We start from the raw sequence: 19,243 nt of genomic DNA on the forward strand, positions 1-19,243 counted from the left end.
TTTCATTAACCTTTGTTGACATTCAAGAGTAAAGCTTTTATAACTGGAGACTTGTGATAATTGATATTGCCAAGCAGCTAGTTTAAAGGAACATTTTATTAAGCAGGAAATAGATCATTTTATGTGAGATCTTCTTGCTTGCAAAAAAATGAGCTGTATATTTCAAGGGAACGTGTTTTAATTTTTAATGAGGGGTGGTTTGGATGACAGGACATTCTACCAAATGACTTTTAACTTCAGTTAGTATCCAGAACTGTAACCTCAACCCTGACTGCAGTGGAACATAGGAGGAAATGCTTTCTACTGGAGATAGTTTCTTTCCTGTGTACTGTTTTTTTTTTAAACTAATAATGTCTGACTGTCAAAAAACTAAATGTGTAGTCTCCATTGTGTGCTTCTTTTTGGCACTGATTCTGGCTTGGTCATCCACATGCATTTCTGTGGGGAAACAGTCACATTGCCTCTTATCTAACTTAAGTGACAAGTGAGGTATTCTTGGTTCTTGAAATGCCCATTGGATTGCAGAGACTGATTTGTGGTGCTAAAGTGAGATCATACAAAGATATTGTCCTTCTATGTGGTCCACTGTATCATGTAACTGCTTGTCCTTGTTGCAGGAATCTTAACAACCTCTGAGGCTTTTGCCACACCTACAATCTTGAAGGTGTGGTGGAAACTTGATGTTGGTGTCCAGGGATGACTTCTCAAGTGTGGGACAGCTCTTTTTAAACAAATCAGAGCTGGAGAGTGACCAACTCTCGTCAGGGCACAGCAAAGAGCAGATGTCTGAAAGAGTATTTCAGTACCCTGACTACTATAATTGAATAGAGTGGAAACAGTAACTTTTTAGGGTATGTTCCTTGTCAATGTTGTGTTCTGGGGAAATAGGTAATCTGAGTGAAGCAAGGCAACTTTTTATCCCGTAAACTGGAAAGAATGGTGTGAAAAGAGGGAAATATGAGTGAATAACTTCCATTAGGAGTAAATGGTTTTCTTTTGCTCAGTGACAAAGAATGTTTTTCTCTTGCTTAGTGACAGTCAGTTTCTGCATTAAGCTTCATTAACCAAACTTTAGAATGTACTTGTTTCCCACTCACACTTTTTTTGAAAGTTGAGAGCATTATCCTGGTTTAGCACAGGATGGGAATGGTTGGACTCTATGATCTTCAGAGGTCTCTTCCAACCTTGTGATTCTGTGATCCTCACTTATTAAACTCAGTAGGATTGTTGCTACCTTGTCCCCTTTCTGCAAAACAAGGGAGGAGAGTTTGCCAGAAGGGTTGTGGAAGTGAGACATCACAAATCAGAGAAAAGTGATTAACTGTAGAGGAGGCTAATGAGGCTGATACCAAATCGCGGGTTCATAAGTTGCATCATCATGTGCCCTTTGGTTTTTGACCAACTTCCAGGAGAAGCATACGCTTCTCTTGTTGAAAGCAGCTGTTTTGGAGAAGGTTTCTAGGAGGCAGCCACATGCTTGTATGATGGAGTGAAGACTCGTGGCTGCTCACAGTTGGACTCTGGAATTGCTTGTGGTCCATGCAGTTGGAGACAGGACAATTCAGACAAGCATTCAGAAAAAAATACATCCTATAATGAATATAAGAACTCTTGTACACTAAACCACAGGCAGATTCAAGACTTTCAATGTGTGTAATAGAGGCTTGACTTCCACAGTTTCTGTTGCTCAGTTAATAATAATTAGGTTTATTTTCCTAGCTTGCAGTAAATTATGGCAGTGTTTTGGGGGAGTGGGAGGTGAAAGCAGGGAGAGAAGGTCAGCTGTTTTTAATAGTGGTGTTTTTCTCTATGGTCAGGGCTTTCTAATTATAGCCTGGATAAAATATCAAATTTCAAAGTCCTTCACACAAGGAAGGTTCTCTGTTTTCACATGTATCCCATAAACATATGCATCGTGTACATTTGGTTCTAATCAGTATTGGGTAGCTATTAACTGATTGCTCTGCTGTTGCTTCATAGTATCTTACTGGGAATGGTGAAGAAATTGTCACATAGGGAAGTATATCTTGTAGATGAAGGTTCCTACAGCACTAGCTTCATTTTGCAGCTAATGAAGTTGCTCAGGGTTGCAGTGAACCTTCTCTGGCTCTTGTGTGTTATGACTAACTGTTGGGCAACAGATAAGGACTTCAAGTACCTGATGGATTGTGGCCTGAGAAATGGCTTCAGAGATTTTCTTCTCATTATGGCAACTGTAGCAGGCACCAGAAATTTAAGTGTAGCACAGAAAAATGTAAAAGGCTAGGAAGCCTTCATTAGCTTTATACTGGAGGGTGTTTCTTCTCCCCCTTGCTCAGAAGAAAGCATGTGTGTTTTTTATTAAGGCTAAAATTGATTCTGTTACGTTATTTCCTATGCCAGATATGCAGTAATGATGTAGTTCAGAAGTGTAAATCAAGATGGCAAGAAAGCCATATGAAATGCTCTATTTTTTTTTTTAATTTTAAATTCCATCTGTTTCTATTACGTGTTAGAAGCCTTGTAGCATGGTTTTTAAAACAATCTCAAAAATTATCTTATTTGTGATTTGGGAAGTATAGAATCTGGTATTAAAATGTCATGTCTTAAAGTGCTCTAGAGAACTTTCTGGTGGGCACCAAAAAAGTTACTGTGATAGCTGAAAAGCAAAATTTGACTTCTCTTGATGCTGTTGGAAGGAAAATCAGTAGCAACTAGGGTTTGGGTTTTTTTCTCCTCCTATCTATGTTTTCATTAATGAGAGCAGGATTACTATTGAAAGACTGGGGGCACACAAGCCGTGTTTAAGAGTGTAGTCTTCAAATAAATCCTAACTCAGTGAAGTGAAAGCTTGGTAATACTGAGAAGAGAGCACTTGTCACTTGCTTACTCTTGACTGGATAGAAGGGAAAAATCTGCTGCTTGGATAAAGTTGTTTTTGGCAGGATTGGGCCAGGTGGAGCTTATTTTCAAGACTACAGAAGTAGCAGTATCACTTCAGTTCCATGGTGCTTCCTTATTGTCAATGAAATTTCTGAATTCCCTGCTTTTTGTGTTGTAAGGAGATGTTTCAGAATGCAGACTGGCTCACTTTCCAGCTGAGCCTGCAGTCAAGGCAGACTGGAGCAATATGCTCCAAGAGGAAGTGTGAATTTTCTCATATGTTTCAGGGAGCGTTAATGGGAAGACTAATTAGGACAACTTGAAGCCAAAATTGCTGTGTTTCACTTTGAGACAAATTATCAGAGACATCCATCAGCTGTAGTTGGATGTACATGGCATTCCAAGTTTAAATCTGCTTCAAGACTTTAGAATTAGAAGTGAGGAAAAGAAGGTTAAATTTAACTCGTGGCTTTAAGTTTAGAGTAGAACAAGGAAAAAATAAGTCTACTGCTTATGAATAACACTGGGCTCTAATAAACAGCTAAAGGAGATCATATACTTCTAATTATTATTGGTTTTAATTCCAATTTGAAGACCACACGTAGGTGACATGAACTATTTCATACTGAAGATACTATATTAAATACTACTGTACTGCTTTTGGTGTGGATCTGTATGTGAGTTTGAGAGGTATGTGCATACTGATAGGGTTTCTTCTCTTTCTGTTGCAGACATGACATTTCTACTCATAGAAATAGCCTAAAACATAGATCCCCAGTTCTTTCTGAATCCTTATGTACTCTTACTACTTTTGATAGAAAAAAGCCTGTGACAGCTTCCTTTGCAGGACTGACTTTGTGCTGTGTCAGATGCAGCTCGCTTAGTTTGCTTGAGTGTTACAAAGGCAGCAGCCTCTGGCTAAGGAGTACCTACCTGCACAAGAGAGGTGCATTTCTTTTTACTGTGTGTTTTCCTCTCTACTCTCACTAGGAGACTCTTGCTGTCTGCCAGATGCTGCTAGAAAGCAGGACTCTAACCATATACTTCCAGCTCATAATATATTTGTTTGAAACCCCATCTCTATGCCATCTATGTCTCACTTTCTTGTCACTGCTGTGATGCCCTCAGCCAGAGATGAGTGAGTACCTTTATTTCTGTCGCAGAGCAGGGTGGGATGCTGACAGCCCCTGCTACACAGAATGGAAGATGGGCCTGGTTTGTAGGGGCTGTTTGTGCAAGTACCTACTGTGCTGTGAGAGAAGGCAGAGCTGAGGGAAGCTGGTACTGCACCTGGCAGAGACAGATGGGTTACATGTGATGGGCATGTTGTGATTTTGGCAGCTTGAAGGGTTGCATATCCCTCTCTCCACTGCCGCAATAGCTGCGGGTGCAAACGTCTTTCATCAGAAGACAGAGTGATTCCTTCCACCTGAAGTGTATTGCATGGCCTCCTGCCTTCCTCTTTAAGATGTCTCACCTCTTGAGCAATGTCAAGACTGAAAAAAGCCAAGGAAAATGTTTCTCTCTGCAGTACAGACTTTTTAAGGAAGAAATGCAGGGAGGAGGGAAGATCTTTTATCTTGGATGTAAAAATGGTACATCACATTTACTATCCATGTGATCCATCAAGTAATAAGCTGCTAGTAGGTATTTAACTTACAGGATGCTCACATTAGAGAGTTTTGTGGACATCAACAGCACTCTGAATAACTCTTAAACTGTTGGGCCACTTCAAACAGTTCTGGCAGTTTTGTCAGGTCTTAGATAGCTGTGTTCTGTACCTGCTGTGAAAGTAGGCAGCTGAGTAGGGGCAAGAAACAATGTGGTGTGAGCTTATGTGTTGAAACGGCAGAGTACATGGTGGGACAGTGACTCTTCTGGAGACAGAAAGGCTTCAGGAAGAATTTGCACCTTCAAAGCCAGAAGACAGCCTGTAGGGCTGTATTATTTTGTGTTGTGCTACAAGTGCAAGGAGAGAAAACTGGTTCTAAATAGGTAAGACTCTGCAAGTTGGGGGTAAGGATATCTTTCTTTAGATATGTTGAAAAAGGAGTGCTGCCATTTTTAAAAGTTACTGCCCCAATGGAAACTCTCTTCTTTTTTTCCTGTCTGTGGCATGGTATTTTGAATCAAATATATCCTGATTAGTGATGTGTTCTGGCCTTCACTGAATGCCATTAACCCAGTGTAGCCATCAAACTGGGTATTCCAGTTGTGCTTCTAGAGCAATTGAATGATTTCGTTTGTTTGTTTTACTGTGAACTCTTGTACCATCTGACAAATCCCAAAATACTCAGTCCTCTCCAGGTTAGGATGATAGAAGAAGAGTGTATCTGTCTTACTCTTGGCAAAAAGGACCCCAAGAAAAGCTTTTAATTAGCAATTTCATTCTGTCTGTCTTCCATGAACCTAACCAGCAATATGAGCTAGCCAAGATACAGCCATGTGACTTGATGGGAACTGATCCTCTAATGTGAGGATTAGGTGTTTATTTCTGGTTGTCCACAGCCTGTGATGCTAAGCACGTGTCACTGGCATGTGAGAGCTCTCACGCAGTTCTTGGTAACCTCTCCTGTATCTCTCATCTTTGCTCTTTTGTCCCCTCCTGAACATCACATCACTGATCTGCTCTTGATATTTCAGCTTCAGATAGTTTTCATAAATCATGCTACACGCAGTTTCTGTGTGGTATTGTATTGGGGTCTGTAAGCAACACAAACCCAAACCAGAACACTAATGTTTTTCAGAATCTTGTTCTTTATTAAATCACCTGGGGAAGTGTCATGGTTTTACAGCAGGGGGATATGATGGGGGGAGATGAGGGAAATCATGAGTTGGAAGTGTAAAAGTGAGAAAACTCACGGGTTGAGATAAAACCCCTATAGTAATAATAATAATTATTATTATTTGTAAGGCAAAGTAAAATAACAGATAAATACAACCCAAAAAAGACAAGTGATGCAAAGTAAAACATTTACTCACCACCAACTGACTGATTCCCAACCAGTCCCCAGGCAATGGCGCCCCTGCCAACCTCCCCCTAATTTTGTGTGATGAGCATGTCATGAATCATAGAATGCTTTAGGTTGGAAGGGACCCTTAAAAGGTCATCTAGTCCATCCCATTCCATCAAGGAGGCTATCATTAAACTAAACTAGCTCATCTCCAGAACTGCCATTTTACCAAGTGTGTTTAGTGAATTGCTTTGCCTTTTACAAATTAAGAGGGGTGATGAAAGAGAAGCCATTCCTGAGGCTTGTGGATTGTGATACATTTACCATTTGTGATACAGAAGCGACTTAATATTATGTGGGGAGGGGGAAGGATCTAGCCTGCCACTTGGAATTTGGGTACTTCCTTCTGCTCACAGCCTGAAAGTTTTATCTGGAGCTGTGGTTGCCATCACTGAGTACAGATCTCTTTTTGTAATGATGGCACCTGCCAGAGCAAAATGCAACTGAAGATCTCTGATTTAATAGGTTTCCATTCTCATAAATAACCTTCAGAAGACCCTATTTGGTCAAGAAACCCGTTTTCTTCTATTTTTGTATTTCACCTTGAATTTGATGTTTTGCCTTCTGGGCACCGATGGTACGATTTCTGTGTTGTACTTACATCATGAATCTCTCTTCCCAGATCATTCAACTTCAAGTGGTACATCCTCATTCAAGCCCAGTCGATCCCTGGTTTCTATCCCCACTGCCCATGTGATGCCGTCTAATGCCGGCTCTTCCCTTTCCAAACACAGGGAAGCTTTCAAGTCCGACGGCTCGAAATGGAGCACAAGCTTTGTACGGTCAGGAGGAGGCAGAAATCCAGGTGCCCTGGACAATTCTCTTGACATGAAAGGTGCAAGACCTGTAAGGAAATGGTCCTCCTTGTCTAAACTCAGCTCACCAAATACCTTCAGCCAAGATGGTAGTAGTCATCCGGCGGACTCCAGGGCTGGTACAGACCAAGCTGTGTCACCGCAGTTAAGGACAAATGGGCCCAGTTGTTTGCATGACAGCATGGAGCTGCTGAAAATTGAGGACAAAGAAATGGGGGAAAAAAGATCTTCTCTACTGGACTGCAAATACAAGTTTGAAACGTGCAGCAAAGACTATTTTGTTTCAGATCCCTCGAGTAGGAGACATGCCTTAGACTTGACCTACAGTGCCTTACCTGAGTGCAAACCCACAGCAGCCAGTTGTGAAGTTTTCGGGCAGAGATACGCAACTCTGGGACATCAGGCTGTGAGTGGAGCACCCATACAGCCGGCTGTGAGGACTCAAATGTGGCTTAAAGAACAGTTACGTGCAAATCCCCTGGACTGTAGGACTTCTGAGGAGCCCTGCGGTGTGGCTGCATGGCATGTGCAGCAGCCTGAGGACTTTAGAACCGGAGGCGAACAGCCTGTGCAGGTAAGGTTGAAGCTTGGTGTTTGCTGCCATCATGTGGCGCCGTGTGATACATCTAAGGAATAATATCCGTGAGTTTTTAATAAAATAAGAAAGGGAACAGACACTCTTAACCAAGTGATGGAGTTTTTAAACTTTGGGGGGTGTTGCTGCCTGACTCTCAGTGTTACCTGAGGGCCAGCAGTTTGTTTTTCTTTTCCTGAGATCTGCTTACAGTTTGCTCTGACTCTGTGTGCCTGTCTGCGTGAGATTAGCATCTCTTTTTCTGAAGCTGGACATAGTAAAAGGTTCATCAGATAACCCTTTCAGTAGCTCTGAAGAGTCTTTGTTACGGTGGGGTAATGTGAATGTATTTTGATCTGAATGGATTTACAAAGATTTACAAATGGATTTACATTTATGTGCTCACTGGAAGAAGAATGATTCCTGCATAGTTCAAAAATTATTAATAAGTATCATTAAGTCTAAGACTGAAAAACATTTTTAAAAAGTACTTAGAATCAACTAATAATTGGTTTATTTAAATAAAACAATATATAGTTTTTACATGTCATACTTGAAATATTTTCATGTAGAAAACATCAAACGTGGTTTTAGGAGACAGACAACCCTTTCTAACACGACCATTCATAATCTTTGTTTCTAGCTGTTACCCTAATGGGAGAAGATAGCTTTTGAAAGAAGCCAGTATTTAAAATGTAAATGTACAGGTTTACCTATGTAGGTAAGCTTGACTTGCCAAAAGAATCCCAAACAGATAATAAAACATAGATTTTCCTGAAAGGCAGTTTAAGGTTAAACTAGGGTATTACCCGAGCAGAGATGATGCATCTGTATGTACAAATACTTGTGTCCTCCAGTGTGAAGATAGGGTAAAAAATTTACAGTTGTGCTAAAATTTTATTGTTTCTTCCACTGAGTATTGAAGGAAAGACTGTGAAGGTCAGAGATTCTACCAGTTTTGCTCTTAATAAAGATCTGGAGGGTTTTTAAGAAAAACACCAAATCCTTCAGTTAATGTGACCAAACTACTATCCGTTCTTAAGGATCCTTATAAAAACCTGGTACTGTTCCAGGTAGCCACCCTTTGACATTACCATTAGGAATTCAGAAACCCTTGTCTTTCTCTAAGCTTTTTGAAGATTTCAATGCTGACAATTTACTCGGGTATAAAGTGGAGGCTGAGGCGTTCTCTTGGAGCCTGAGTGACAGAAACCGCCTGGGTGTTGAGGCTAGGTTGGGGGCACTGCCTGCTGGGCTCTTGGCAGCTTACTGGTGGTGTTGAGAAGCACACAAGGAATTTGGGGAGTGACATGAGGGTACTGTGGAGGAACCAAGTCCATCCAAATCCATCCATTCACTCAAGTCTTCCCCAACACGAGAGGCGCGTAGGTGGCTGCAGCCATCAGCAGTGCTGCCTGTGAAGCTTGCATGCTACTGGTGGTTCTCCTTTTGGATTCAGTTATGTATTCAGTATAACCTTTATTTATTTATTACCTTCATTTAGGTGTATGTCTCTTCATCATCTTTAACATGCCTTTCATGACACCTTGTCTAGGATGAGTTTCAGGAGCTCTTACTTTCCTTTAGGTCAAAACAAATCCCAGCTTTTGCTTTTCATTTCTCACAAGTGCTTTCTCCCTCTGATTGTGATTAGTGTCTCCTATTTGCATGAAGACAAAGTTTCACGTTTGAACCTGATGAAGCCCTTTATGTATTACTGTGGCTCTTCAAAAACTTCATTGCTGCAGGCATCGATGCAGAGCTGGGTTTTGAGAGCAGAGCCAACAGGGGGAGCAGAAGCATTATTTAGAATTTTGGCTGCAGGCATAAAATGGTGCTGCACCTTTACAGGCTTTTGAGGTTGTAAGATTATAGGATGCAGTTTTGCCTGAAACTGGGTGGTTGTTTTGTTCTTGTTGTTCTACCAAGCCCCCCCTTCCCTGCTCTTGTTATTTTTATGTCTGTATCCATATTGATACATAAATTACTGATCAATCTAGCCTCTGGCTTAGAAAGCAATGATCCTATCAGCTGTCCTGATCAGTCCTGGAAAACGGGAGAAGTCTTTGAGGCTGTGGCCTTTGCTCTACTTGCCCTGACTTCCCGCTCCAGGAAGTCAGTCTGACAGTAATTGATGGCATGAGGGTTGTAGGGGAAGTTGCTGGTAGCCTTAGCAAGCACTGCCATTGGTGTGGAGTCACATGGATGTGCCTTGAAATACAATATATTGCAGTTCCTCGAGTGAGGAGATGTTGTGAAATAGGACCCAGAAAGTTAAAGCATGTGCAAGGGCAATGAGCCTTTGGGCTCTTACAGCCATCCTCTGCTGGGCTCCCTCCCTCCCTGTCTCTGCCCAGAGGCTACAGCTGGAAGGAGAAGGAGGAGGGAGAGTCTTCCTGTCTTGACACCTGGGAGGTGTTAGTTGTTGTGTTTTCAGGGTATTTTGTTGGCATGGGGTTTTGTTTGGAGGGTGTGGGTTTGGTGGTTTGGGGTTTTAAATGGGATTTTGTGTGTGTGTGTGTGTAGTTCATTTTGGAGGTTTTTTTTTGGGGGGGGGGGTGGCATGGTGGTTTGGGTTTGTTGGTGTGGGGTTTTTTTCTGTTTTAAGAAACTTAACATAAGAACAGGGCAATCCTGGCTGTATGTGCAAATTGCAGAGCAATTTAGGTTGACATCAAGTTGAACATGAGTCAACAGTGTGCTCTGGCAGCCAAAAAGTCTGACTGTGGCCTTGGGTGCCAGTGGAAGGAAGGTGATTGTCCCACTGTGCGCAGTTTTGGCTGCCTCAATGTAAGAAGGACATCAGACTACTAGGGTGTGTTCAGAGGAGTGTGATGAGGATGATGAAAGGTCTTGAGGGCAGAGGAGCAGCTGAGGCCACGTGGTTTGTCACTTTGGAGGAGAGAAGGCTCGTGGCAGCCTGCAGCTTCTTCAAGGGGAGCAGTGGAAGGGAAGCTGCTGATCTTCCCTCTCTGGTGACCAGTGGTAGGACATGACAAAAAGGGATGAGGCTGCATCAGGAGAATTTCAGGCTGGACATCAGGAAAAGGCTCCTCCCTGAGCGGGTGGTCAATCACTGGCACAGGCTCCCCAGGGAAGTGGTTGCAGCACTGAGCCAGTCACAGAGTGTCTGGATGATGCTCTTAGTCATGTGGTTCAGTTTTAGGTAGTCCTGTGAGGAGCTGGGCTCTGTCATTCTTCTGTGTCCCTTCCAACTCAGACATTCCTTGAATCTGCTACCTTTTCAGGGATCACTGGATATGCCCCTGGGACCTGATACACTGTTACTTCTGAGGAACTAAGAAAACCACACTCCTAAGCCTAAGACTTACAAAATGTGTAAGATTTGTAGTGGGGGAAAAAACACTATAGAAACTTTTTAATGTTTTTTTCCTCTTAGTGGGGATTATTTTTGGCACTTTGCTTTCAGTAAGTATGTATACTGATGGAAATGCAGTGGGTTTTACAGGACTGGAAAAAAATTACAGTTCATTATCCTTTCACTTTTAAACCACCATTGCCATGAACAGAGGACAAAATGAACTTTGCTTTTAATTGAGAATCTGGAGCAGCTTTGTGAATGTCTGAGGGACGCTGTTAGAGGGAGAGACTATAGAGGGCAGCAATCACTGTAAAGCAAGAGCAGACTAACAATTTTCTGAGTTGATTTTGAGGACTAATGGTTCAGGAACAGCTATTGGACCTAACAATACCATCTATGAATACATTGTTATGTCTTTACAGACTCATATAGACAATTTAGCCTGCAAATTGAATTAGGCTTAATTTTTATAAAATCAAACGAGCTGTGAATTTAAGCTTTCTGTGAGGGATAATGTATTGCAGCCTTTAAAAGCTGTTCAAGGTTTAGTTACTCTTGAAATTAAGATTCTTCGCATCCCTAATAGCCTAAATATGACTGAACTCAGCATCTATCTGTTATTTTTTTTAAGCTTTGCTCCCCAAATTAAGAATCCTATAATGTGGCTTTTCCATTCCAATTTTAAACCATGATTTAAAAAATACTGTGCATTGTAAGAGAAGCCCAGAGTGTTGGTTAGAAGACCTACAGCTGCACTGAGATTGTTTTTACAGAACATGGTCAGGTTGGCATCTGCAGAAAAGATGCTGTGGGTTAACAGATGGTCTCTTCAGAGAAGATGTGTCGTTCAGCTGTGGGTTTGATGTTTGTACATTTCAGAAATAAGCCTCCAAGGAGGATCTGGTCTGTGATTGTGGTGTGACGACATGGAATTGTGTATGAAAGCTCTTTTCCCTAGCTCATGTGTACTATTTAATATGTACTTTTTGAAGATAAACATTCTCCTCTGTGTTTCCAAGGAACAGACTTCAACAGTATTACGGTGAAAATAATTCCCATGCAGAATTTATATTTCACTGTATGCTTTTCAATATACAGCTGATCTTTCAGCAGACATGACCACTGTGATACCTTTTCTCTTTTTTATTTTTCTTTTTTCTTTTTAAACCCCAAAGTAAGGAAGTGTGTGATCAGGCTTGTGTTAAAGTTAAAAATGCTTATAATGTGTGGCAGCAGTTCCTATTTCCTGAACTGGGAAGCCATACAAATCTGGATAAAAAGGCTGTGTGTTTTCATGTAAAGGCACTTCTTAAAGCCTGATCCTGTTATGTCTCCTATTATCTGAATGTACCTAGGCACATACTGTGTGCTAGTCCAGAAAAGAGTCTGAAAATGAAAGCATTCCTTCAGAATTCTGGGAGGTAATACAGTAAGAAGACTTCAGAAGGTCACTTACCTACTTACTAGCTCTGCACAATGTTATAGGCATAACATGATGAATCTCTGTTTTTCCCTGTGTGTGGGGCATGTTTGATTTCTTCATGGTGAGCTACCTTGTGTCAGAATATACTTGAGATAATAGATGGAAATTACTTAAGTGCATCTATTTCCTTTAATGTAGATGGCTTACTGCCTGGTTCATACCATCTATATAGAATTAAATTTTAATACACTGAGAAGTTTAGAGATACTACAACAATTTTCATTTCAAGTAGAGAAGCAAACTGCATGCATACCTAAACATTGGTAAGGAAAAATTACAAAACTTTAGTTGGAAAAAAAAGTTATAATGTTCTTCAAATAATAATGTTTATTCTTAAATGTTAATGCAAAACTAGTTTTTTCCTATGATCCTGGCAGATCAGACAATGGAAAATGATTAGTATCAATACTTTTCTTGTGTCACACTTTGAGGAAGCCATACTTTTCAGCAAGTTAAAACTTCTTAAGATGAAGACTGGGCAACAATGAAATTTTTTCCATTCTGTTCCTTTTGTTGTGGATTTGTTAGTCCAGCAAGTGGGATTCCATTCCTTGGAGTGCCAGTCTGGGCTCGGTCTGCAGCAAGTGCCAGCAGATGATGGGAAACCAAACTTGGACCAGGCTTGATTGCAAAGAGACTTGTCCTTGATTAACTGTGAACTTTGCCAATTTTTTGTGTCCTCCTGGGAGAATGCATGGTTCAGTTTCAGCAGCATATTTCAGCATCTGTTGAAGATTCTGTCATTTTCCTTGCTGGCTGGGAGGAGGCTGCTGGGGCTGTTTCTATGGGCTGATGACAGTTTCTTACGGACTTCCTTTGTGTTTAATGTGGATCTGGAAGTACGTGATTGTTGTTGGCAGTAGACGCATCTTTCTCAGCTATTAAACTGTCACAGTAATTTCCCTGGGATAGGGAAACTTCTAAATATCCAGAAGAGAGTATAGCCAAAAGGCCCAAGCATCAGGGGGATTCCCCAAGCAATGTACCAGTGAATTGCCATCTTGTTGGGAAAACCATTTTTACTCTTTAAACTAGAAGGGGCTTCATGTTGGTTTCTATAGTTGTGGTATTCTTTGTGCCATCTATGTCAAGCACCACAAGAAATCCTCCTAAATAATAGGTAATTAGGTAACTGTTAACAACATATATACCTTGCATATGCATTTACAATTTTTTTTTTAATTTTTTAATTTAAAAGCAGAATGTTTCAAGACTATCAAAATAACTAAGTGCTTATGGTAATGTAGCCATGCAAGGCTTTCTGCTTTTAATGCAAACAGACAGGAATAAGCATAAAACCAGCTATAGATGTATAGCATGCAGAAGCTGTATTAAACTTTTATTGCAGAGGAGAGAAAAGCTTTGATTTTGAGTGTCTGCGCTGCCTCAGCTGGTGCTGCCAAAGCTTTGGGGCCAGTAGTGTAGAGTGGATCATGGATGGAACCCACATAAGCTTTGTGTTTCCCTGGACATACAGGCTCTTTGCTGTGAGAAGGCTTGCTGTAGATCCAATTTAGGTGGGTCTCTTCCAGGTAACTGAACCACCCTACAGCAACAGAACCCATCTGGAAATCCTGACTGTGAACATAAGTATTCCAGCTCTGCAATACATTCAGCACTTGTGGGAAGTGCTGGCTCAACAGTTTATGTGCTGAGTCAGGGATGTGCTGTTGGTGATAGAAAGCTGGAAGCTGGGCCTTCCCCCACCCTGTGAGCAGCATCAGCCTCTTTTACACATGTGCAAGGACTGTTAATAGGTGTATATAAATGGCATTAAGTTTACCCTACAGCACATATAGGTTGGTGCACTTTGTACCCATGGTATGCTTGGGAAAGGCAGGTGCTAAATGCTGCTTGACCCAAATCTGGCCGACTTCTTTCACTGTGTATCTCAGGTGCGTAGAGCTATGTTCTGGACAATGATCTCAACAGAAGTGAGCTGTTCTTCACTGTCCTTCCCAGGAACCTGTGAGGGAAGTACATCATCCTGTAAAGGGCCATAGAAGAATGCCCTGTAAGAAGCTGACATTGAATGCTTAATGCGAGGACAGGATATAGACTGGGTGATTTCACTGGCAGGTAACAAGTGGGATGTAAATGTGACTCGAGGGCTCTCCGCTGCACCCTTGACCTGTGCAGGAGTGGTAAATCTGCCTTGTTAAGATGTAGCAGCCGACCTGCATTTCTGCAGACCCACTGATTGCTCTTCTTGTTTCCTGGCAGCATTTAAGGGCTTCATAGGCAGAGTTATGATCGCTCTCGTTAACGGTCATTTGTTTCTCAGTTGTTTTGACAGCTACTTCTTTTGATATTGCTGCATAGCACTAATGGCTTCTGGCTTTTAAGGTGTTGATGTGAACTGTAGGTGTCAAAAAAGGTGTAACTACAACTTTAGCTTTCATATTTAAACTCAACTTACTCCCATCTCAGCTGCTACAAGCTGTTTTTCATGGATATCCTTGTTTCCATCCACAGCTCCTCTGCTTTTGCTCTTCACAGCTAATGTGTTCTACCAACCCAGTGTAGTCTGGATCTGCCTTCCTGATGTATCCGTGTCATTTCCCATGATGTTCTACAGCAATCCCATTGTAAAAATTCAGTTCCTGCTGTGCCCTTTGCAGAAATGATGTTCCTTGAAGGCTTCAGATCTCCTGTAAATCTTTAAATGCAAGTCAGCCGTAGCAGTGAGAAAACAACAGTAACTGCTGATGCATACTCAGATTTCTTCATGGGGTTTGGCTGCGTTCTTTACTTAGTGGCAGGTAGAGAGATAGCTGTGCACAGCTTTTAGGATCACTTTCTGATAAGTATGCAACACTTTCTGTCTGCTAGTTCAGTCTCTGCAGTCTTTGTATGTTTATATTCACATGTTCTGAAGTATCTACATTATTACAGCAAAATTGTCCAAGTGAGATTTGAGAAGGAAGCAGAGCCGCCTTCACATCAGCTTCACAAGGAGAAATGCCAGCACCAGAACTAAGACAATAAGCAGAAAATTGAGTAGTAGGTTGAGACCTCTGTTGTTAGCAAGATCCATAATGCGCATCGGTCGGCCTTCTTGTGCTTGCAGCAGACTTGATTGTAGTTTTGGGTTGCTCCTTCAGTAGTAAGCAGTGTGGATTCACATGAATTTCATTGTGTCCTTAGCTGTTTACCTGGTTTTAGTTTCTGTCACTTAAGAAAAAAATGTTTGTTTACAATAAATAGTTTGGTGTTGGCCCTGCCCCCCCCCCCCCCCCCCCCCCCGAATCTGGATGTTCCTACAAGCCTTTTCATTCCAAATACCTTAAAAATAAATATAAAAGGTCAAGTCAATGACAGCTGTCATTTCACTACTGAAGAACTTCTGAAGGAGTGGAGGAAGGACTTGAATTTTATACAGTCTGACTATTTTATTTATTTATTCAATGTATATGGTAGTCTTGAAGCCCCTTTGATTTTGGAGAACGACTCTTCTCAAGATTTAACACTGTTTCAGCAGTAGACTTTTGAAAACTTACTTTTAAAATGTATCCTGAGATGAAAACAACAACAACAATCAAACAAGCTGCTTTCTCATCTGGGCAGCTCCTGTTACCTCTGTTAATAGGAGTTTCCTGCCCTTCTAGGGTTTGGCCTTGTGCAGGGCAGCATTTTGCCAGCAGTGCGCTGTGTAGATTCACTGCAGCTTTGCAAGTGCCTTGTTAAGAATCTCAGTTGGACTGGCAGAGGACACATCCACAGCGCTTTTAATAGCACGTACTCAATAGCTTATTTTAAGATAATATTAATAACTTTACAGTTGTGCTTTTATATATAGAAATAGAAAGAAACAAATAGGATCACTCAGCCCTAACAGTGAAATGCTGCCAAGACTTCTTTTTAATAATCTGGGGAAGATCACAAGAGGGCACTGTTTTATAATTTTGTATTTTATGCAAAAAATGGAACCTCTGACATTCTTTTATCTTAAAAAAATTTTATGGGCTTGTAAAGCAATCAATTTGACTAAACTATTTAAATTACACGTGTTCTTACTCAGATGAGCATCACTATGTAGGAATCCTGTTATTCTGTTTTTAATCCTTGCAATGAGCAAGAGGTTTTCACTCATGTTCCATTAGCAAAAACAGATTCTCCTCCCTCAATTTTTAACATCTAGGTCAAAGCTGAAAGGACTATACTTGCTCTTGAATAAAAGATACCTATGGATCTTTTAGGACTTCCCAAATATTTTTGAAGTGTATTCTGACAGACACTAGGAATAGCCATGCAGGCATAGGTGCCTGGTCTGTAATCTATAGTATATTAATATGCTTCCAGATATGAACAAAAATACTTGGTAAAATGCTGTGTTCGTTATTTTGTTTTAATTTTGTCAGACAGGAACATGTGCAAAGCATCTCTTGGTAAGAACATGCATGTCTGGCGTGATTATTGTTCTGCATGTGTGCATTAGTAGCAAAACTTACCAAAAAGTTCTTTGCTTGGGGAAAGGGGACAAACACTTTGTGTGTGTCTTGTGAAAAGCTTTGTTTAAGCCTATTTTACAGTTGCCTTTCCACTCAGTGGTTTAGTTCTGCTAGTGAGGGCAGCTGATGCTAAACTGATGCAGAGAAGTTAGTGAAGAGATGTGAGTGTGTGCTGCCCTCTAACGCGCCTTACTGACTAGGCTTGAGCACAGCGAAATTGCTCATTCTGAAATGGGTCAGGACTTCACCTAGAGAAAAATGGGCAGGGTTAGCAATGTTTGAGGAGCTGGCCGAGGAGATACATCTTTAAAACCAGCATATTTTTGTTCCTGAGTGGTAGGATGCTCCTAGGGAGGAAGTGTGTTTTGTCTGCACAGTCAGCTCTTTCCCAGTGTAAAAAACAAACTGCCAGGGAAATCAATGTCATCTGTTTTTTTGGGGAGGAGTAGAAGCAAATCATTGCTGCCTAACTGCCTATCAGTGTGTAAAATGAAATTACCAAAAAGACCTCGCCTTGAGCGAGTGGAGAGTGTGCAGCCTTGAGTGCAGCTCAGGGACTTGAAAACCTAATCCAGGCTACGTGCCGTGTTTGGAAATTTTATTACAGCTTATAAAAGTAGTGAACTTTATGGTTACACTTTCATAAAATTCATTAGGATCTCTTATGTGCGCTAGTTGGGGAGTGTAAATTACGCATGTGTGAGTCATCTGGACGTAGTGAAGTAGGTGAGACTGCTGTTGAAAACCAAACCCGAATAACAGAGCTGTAAAGAATCGGAAAGCTGTGTGATGACGAGTTCTTTTCCACATAACTTTAATAAGGAGATGCCAGAATGGATGCTGCTTTCTAAACAGAATTGTATTTAAGTATCTTATTTTATGCATTAATATATTTTCAAGCAGTCATTTTAATAAATAAAAATACAACAGGTTCTATTTTTAAAGCCCATATAAGTATGCAAAGAAGAGTGTACTAGTTACAAAAGGTTTTATTTTTTTAATCCCTGGGTTCAGTTGTCATTTAGGTCTAGAGGATGGCAGCACTTTGTCTGATCAGCAGAACCCTGAGATACAAATGAACCATACACTGTGTGCAATTCATGTGCATTGCTGTGAAATAACAGTAGGGGTTCCAGCTTGTTCATACATTGGTTTTCTGCTTGTTCATTTATTGTTTTTTAAACAGATACTGGCTTTTCAAGTACAGAAGAAGAAAGTGGTAGGTTTGTTTTATGGAAAGGGTGGCTAGAGTTTTATTTTTAATAATGCTTTACTTTCCTGTGTTACTGGCTTGTGAAACCTGTAATTCTGGCGTGTCCTCAGAATTTACTCTTAACACCTTTTTTCATTCAGGGAGTCGTCTTATGCAGTGTAAGTTGTTGTTTATTTCTAATTGATGTTTCTTTAAGCACCTCCAAAGCAAACCAAAACTGGAAACCCTGTCCATCACAAAATGTACATTTAAAAAGAGGTAACCTTAGAAATTTTGGGGGTGTTTTCTTCCCCCCCTACAGAAGTGCACTGTGTTTGTAGCTTTTCTTAAGAATAAGATAAGGAAAGCGTGCTTACTGAATCTCATGCATTTGTGAGAAGGGTTAGAGTGCATGAAACAGAAATTGGGATCTATGTTTCCAGTTTGCATCGATAATATTCATACAGTAACTTGCAAGGGGCTGGGGGGTTGGGGTGTGGCTGATATCATCAGTGCTTGCCCCAATCCTCAGACAGCAGTTAACTGATTTCCTTTAGTGATGTGATTTTATTTCAGAGGTCTGGTTTCAACATTATCTGTTTGCCAGATAGGAAACACATCACCACTGGCGTTGCTTGCATTCCATCAAGTACATAGTTTTTCAAACATTTCTTCCCTTCCTCCTCAGCTGTTCAGTATCAACCTCTACTCACCTCTACTCATAGAATATTAAGTCTTAGAGACATAATACAATATTAAGAAGAAATTGTTTTGACTTTCTGCATTCATCAGTAGGATCACTTACACAGGGTGGTACAGAAAGATGCCTGTTTGAAGAAATACCTCTTTGACTTCTCATTCTTGAGCTCTGTCTTTAAATTTGAAAACTGCAAAGTTTCTAGGAATTTAATACCAGCAATGTATGGGAGTGTCTGAAGTCTACTGCTCGTTCTCCTTACTGACAACTGCTGGAGTAGAAAATCCTGTGGTTTATGTGTTGAAAAGGTATTTCTGTAATGCTTTCCCTCCTGTGCATAACGGTAGGTACCATTTATTTTATGAAAGGAGCTGCCTTGTTCTCTAGCAGTTGTTTGCAGTTGAGGAATAGTGGTATTAACTTGCATTTGTATGAGGCACTTCAATTACAGCAGCAACAGTGTCCTAAACCTTTTTCTTTACCACATCACATATAAGCTGCCTTATTTGACATTGGCAAATACCAAGTTTCCTGTAGTTTAAAACTACAGAGATTATTGAATAAGCTATAGGAGGTCATAGTAAAGTTAATCTGAAGCCAAATATTAAGAACTCTTGACAATTATTTTTTAGTTGTGCCAATTGTCACTCCTGTTAACTGCCTATAGCAAATGAAATTTTGGATACCAGTGTGGTAGTGTCAGTTATTCTGCAAAACATAGTGAAAAAACTCACATCTTTCCAAATGTCACTTAGATCTGTGAGGATTTATCTAGTTAAAAATACTGTTAACAAAGCTGTACTTTTTTTTTTCTCCCAGATCAGAGTTGTTTG

The 19,243-nt window shown here is 40.7% G+C and overlaps 1 protein-coding gene across 1 annotated transcript in view; it reads left to right on the forward strand.

The window, feature by feature from the left end:
- Nucleotides 1–19,243, forward strand: part of CEP85L (centrosomal protein 85L) — a gene marked incomplete at its 5' end in the record, with an annotated part of 113,306 nt that overhangs the window by 39,745 nt on the left and 54,318 nt on the right. Inside the window, one exon of the mRNA XM_084261974.1 lies at nt 6,499–7,265. Within this exon, the coding sequence (XP_084118100.1) occupies nt 6,499–7,265 (767 nt within the window). The remainder of the gene's footprint in view (nt 1–6,498; nt 7,266–19,243) is intronic.

Source organism: Gallinula chloropus (genome assembly GCF_964237585.1).
Source record: "Gallinula chloropus genome assembly, chromosome: 3".
Lineage (NCBI taxonomy): Eukaryota > Metazoa > Chordata > Aves > Gruiformes > Rallidae > Gallinula > Gallinula chloropus.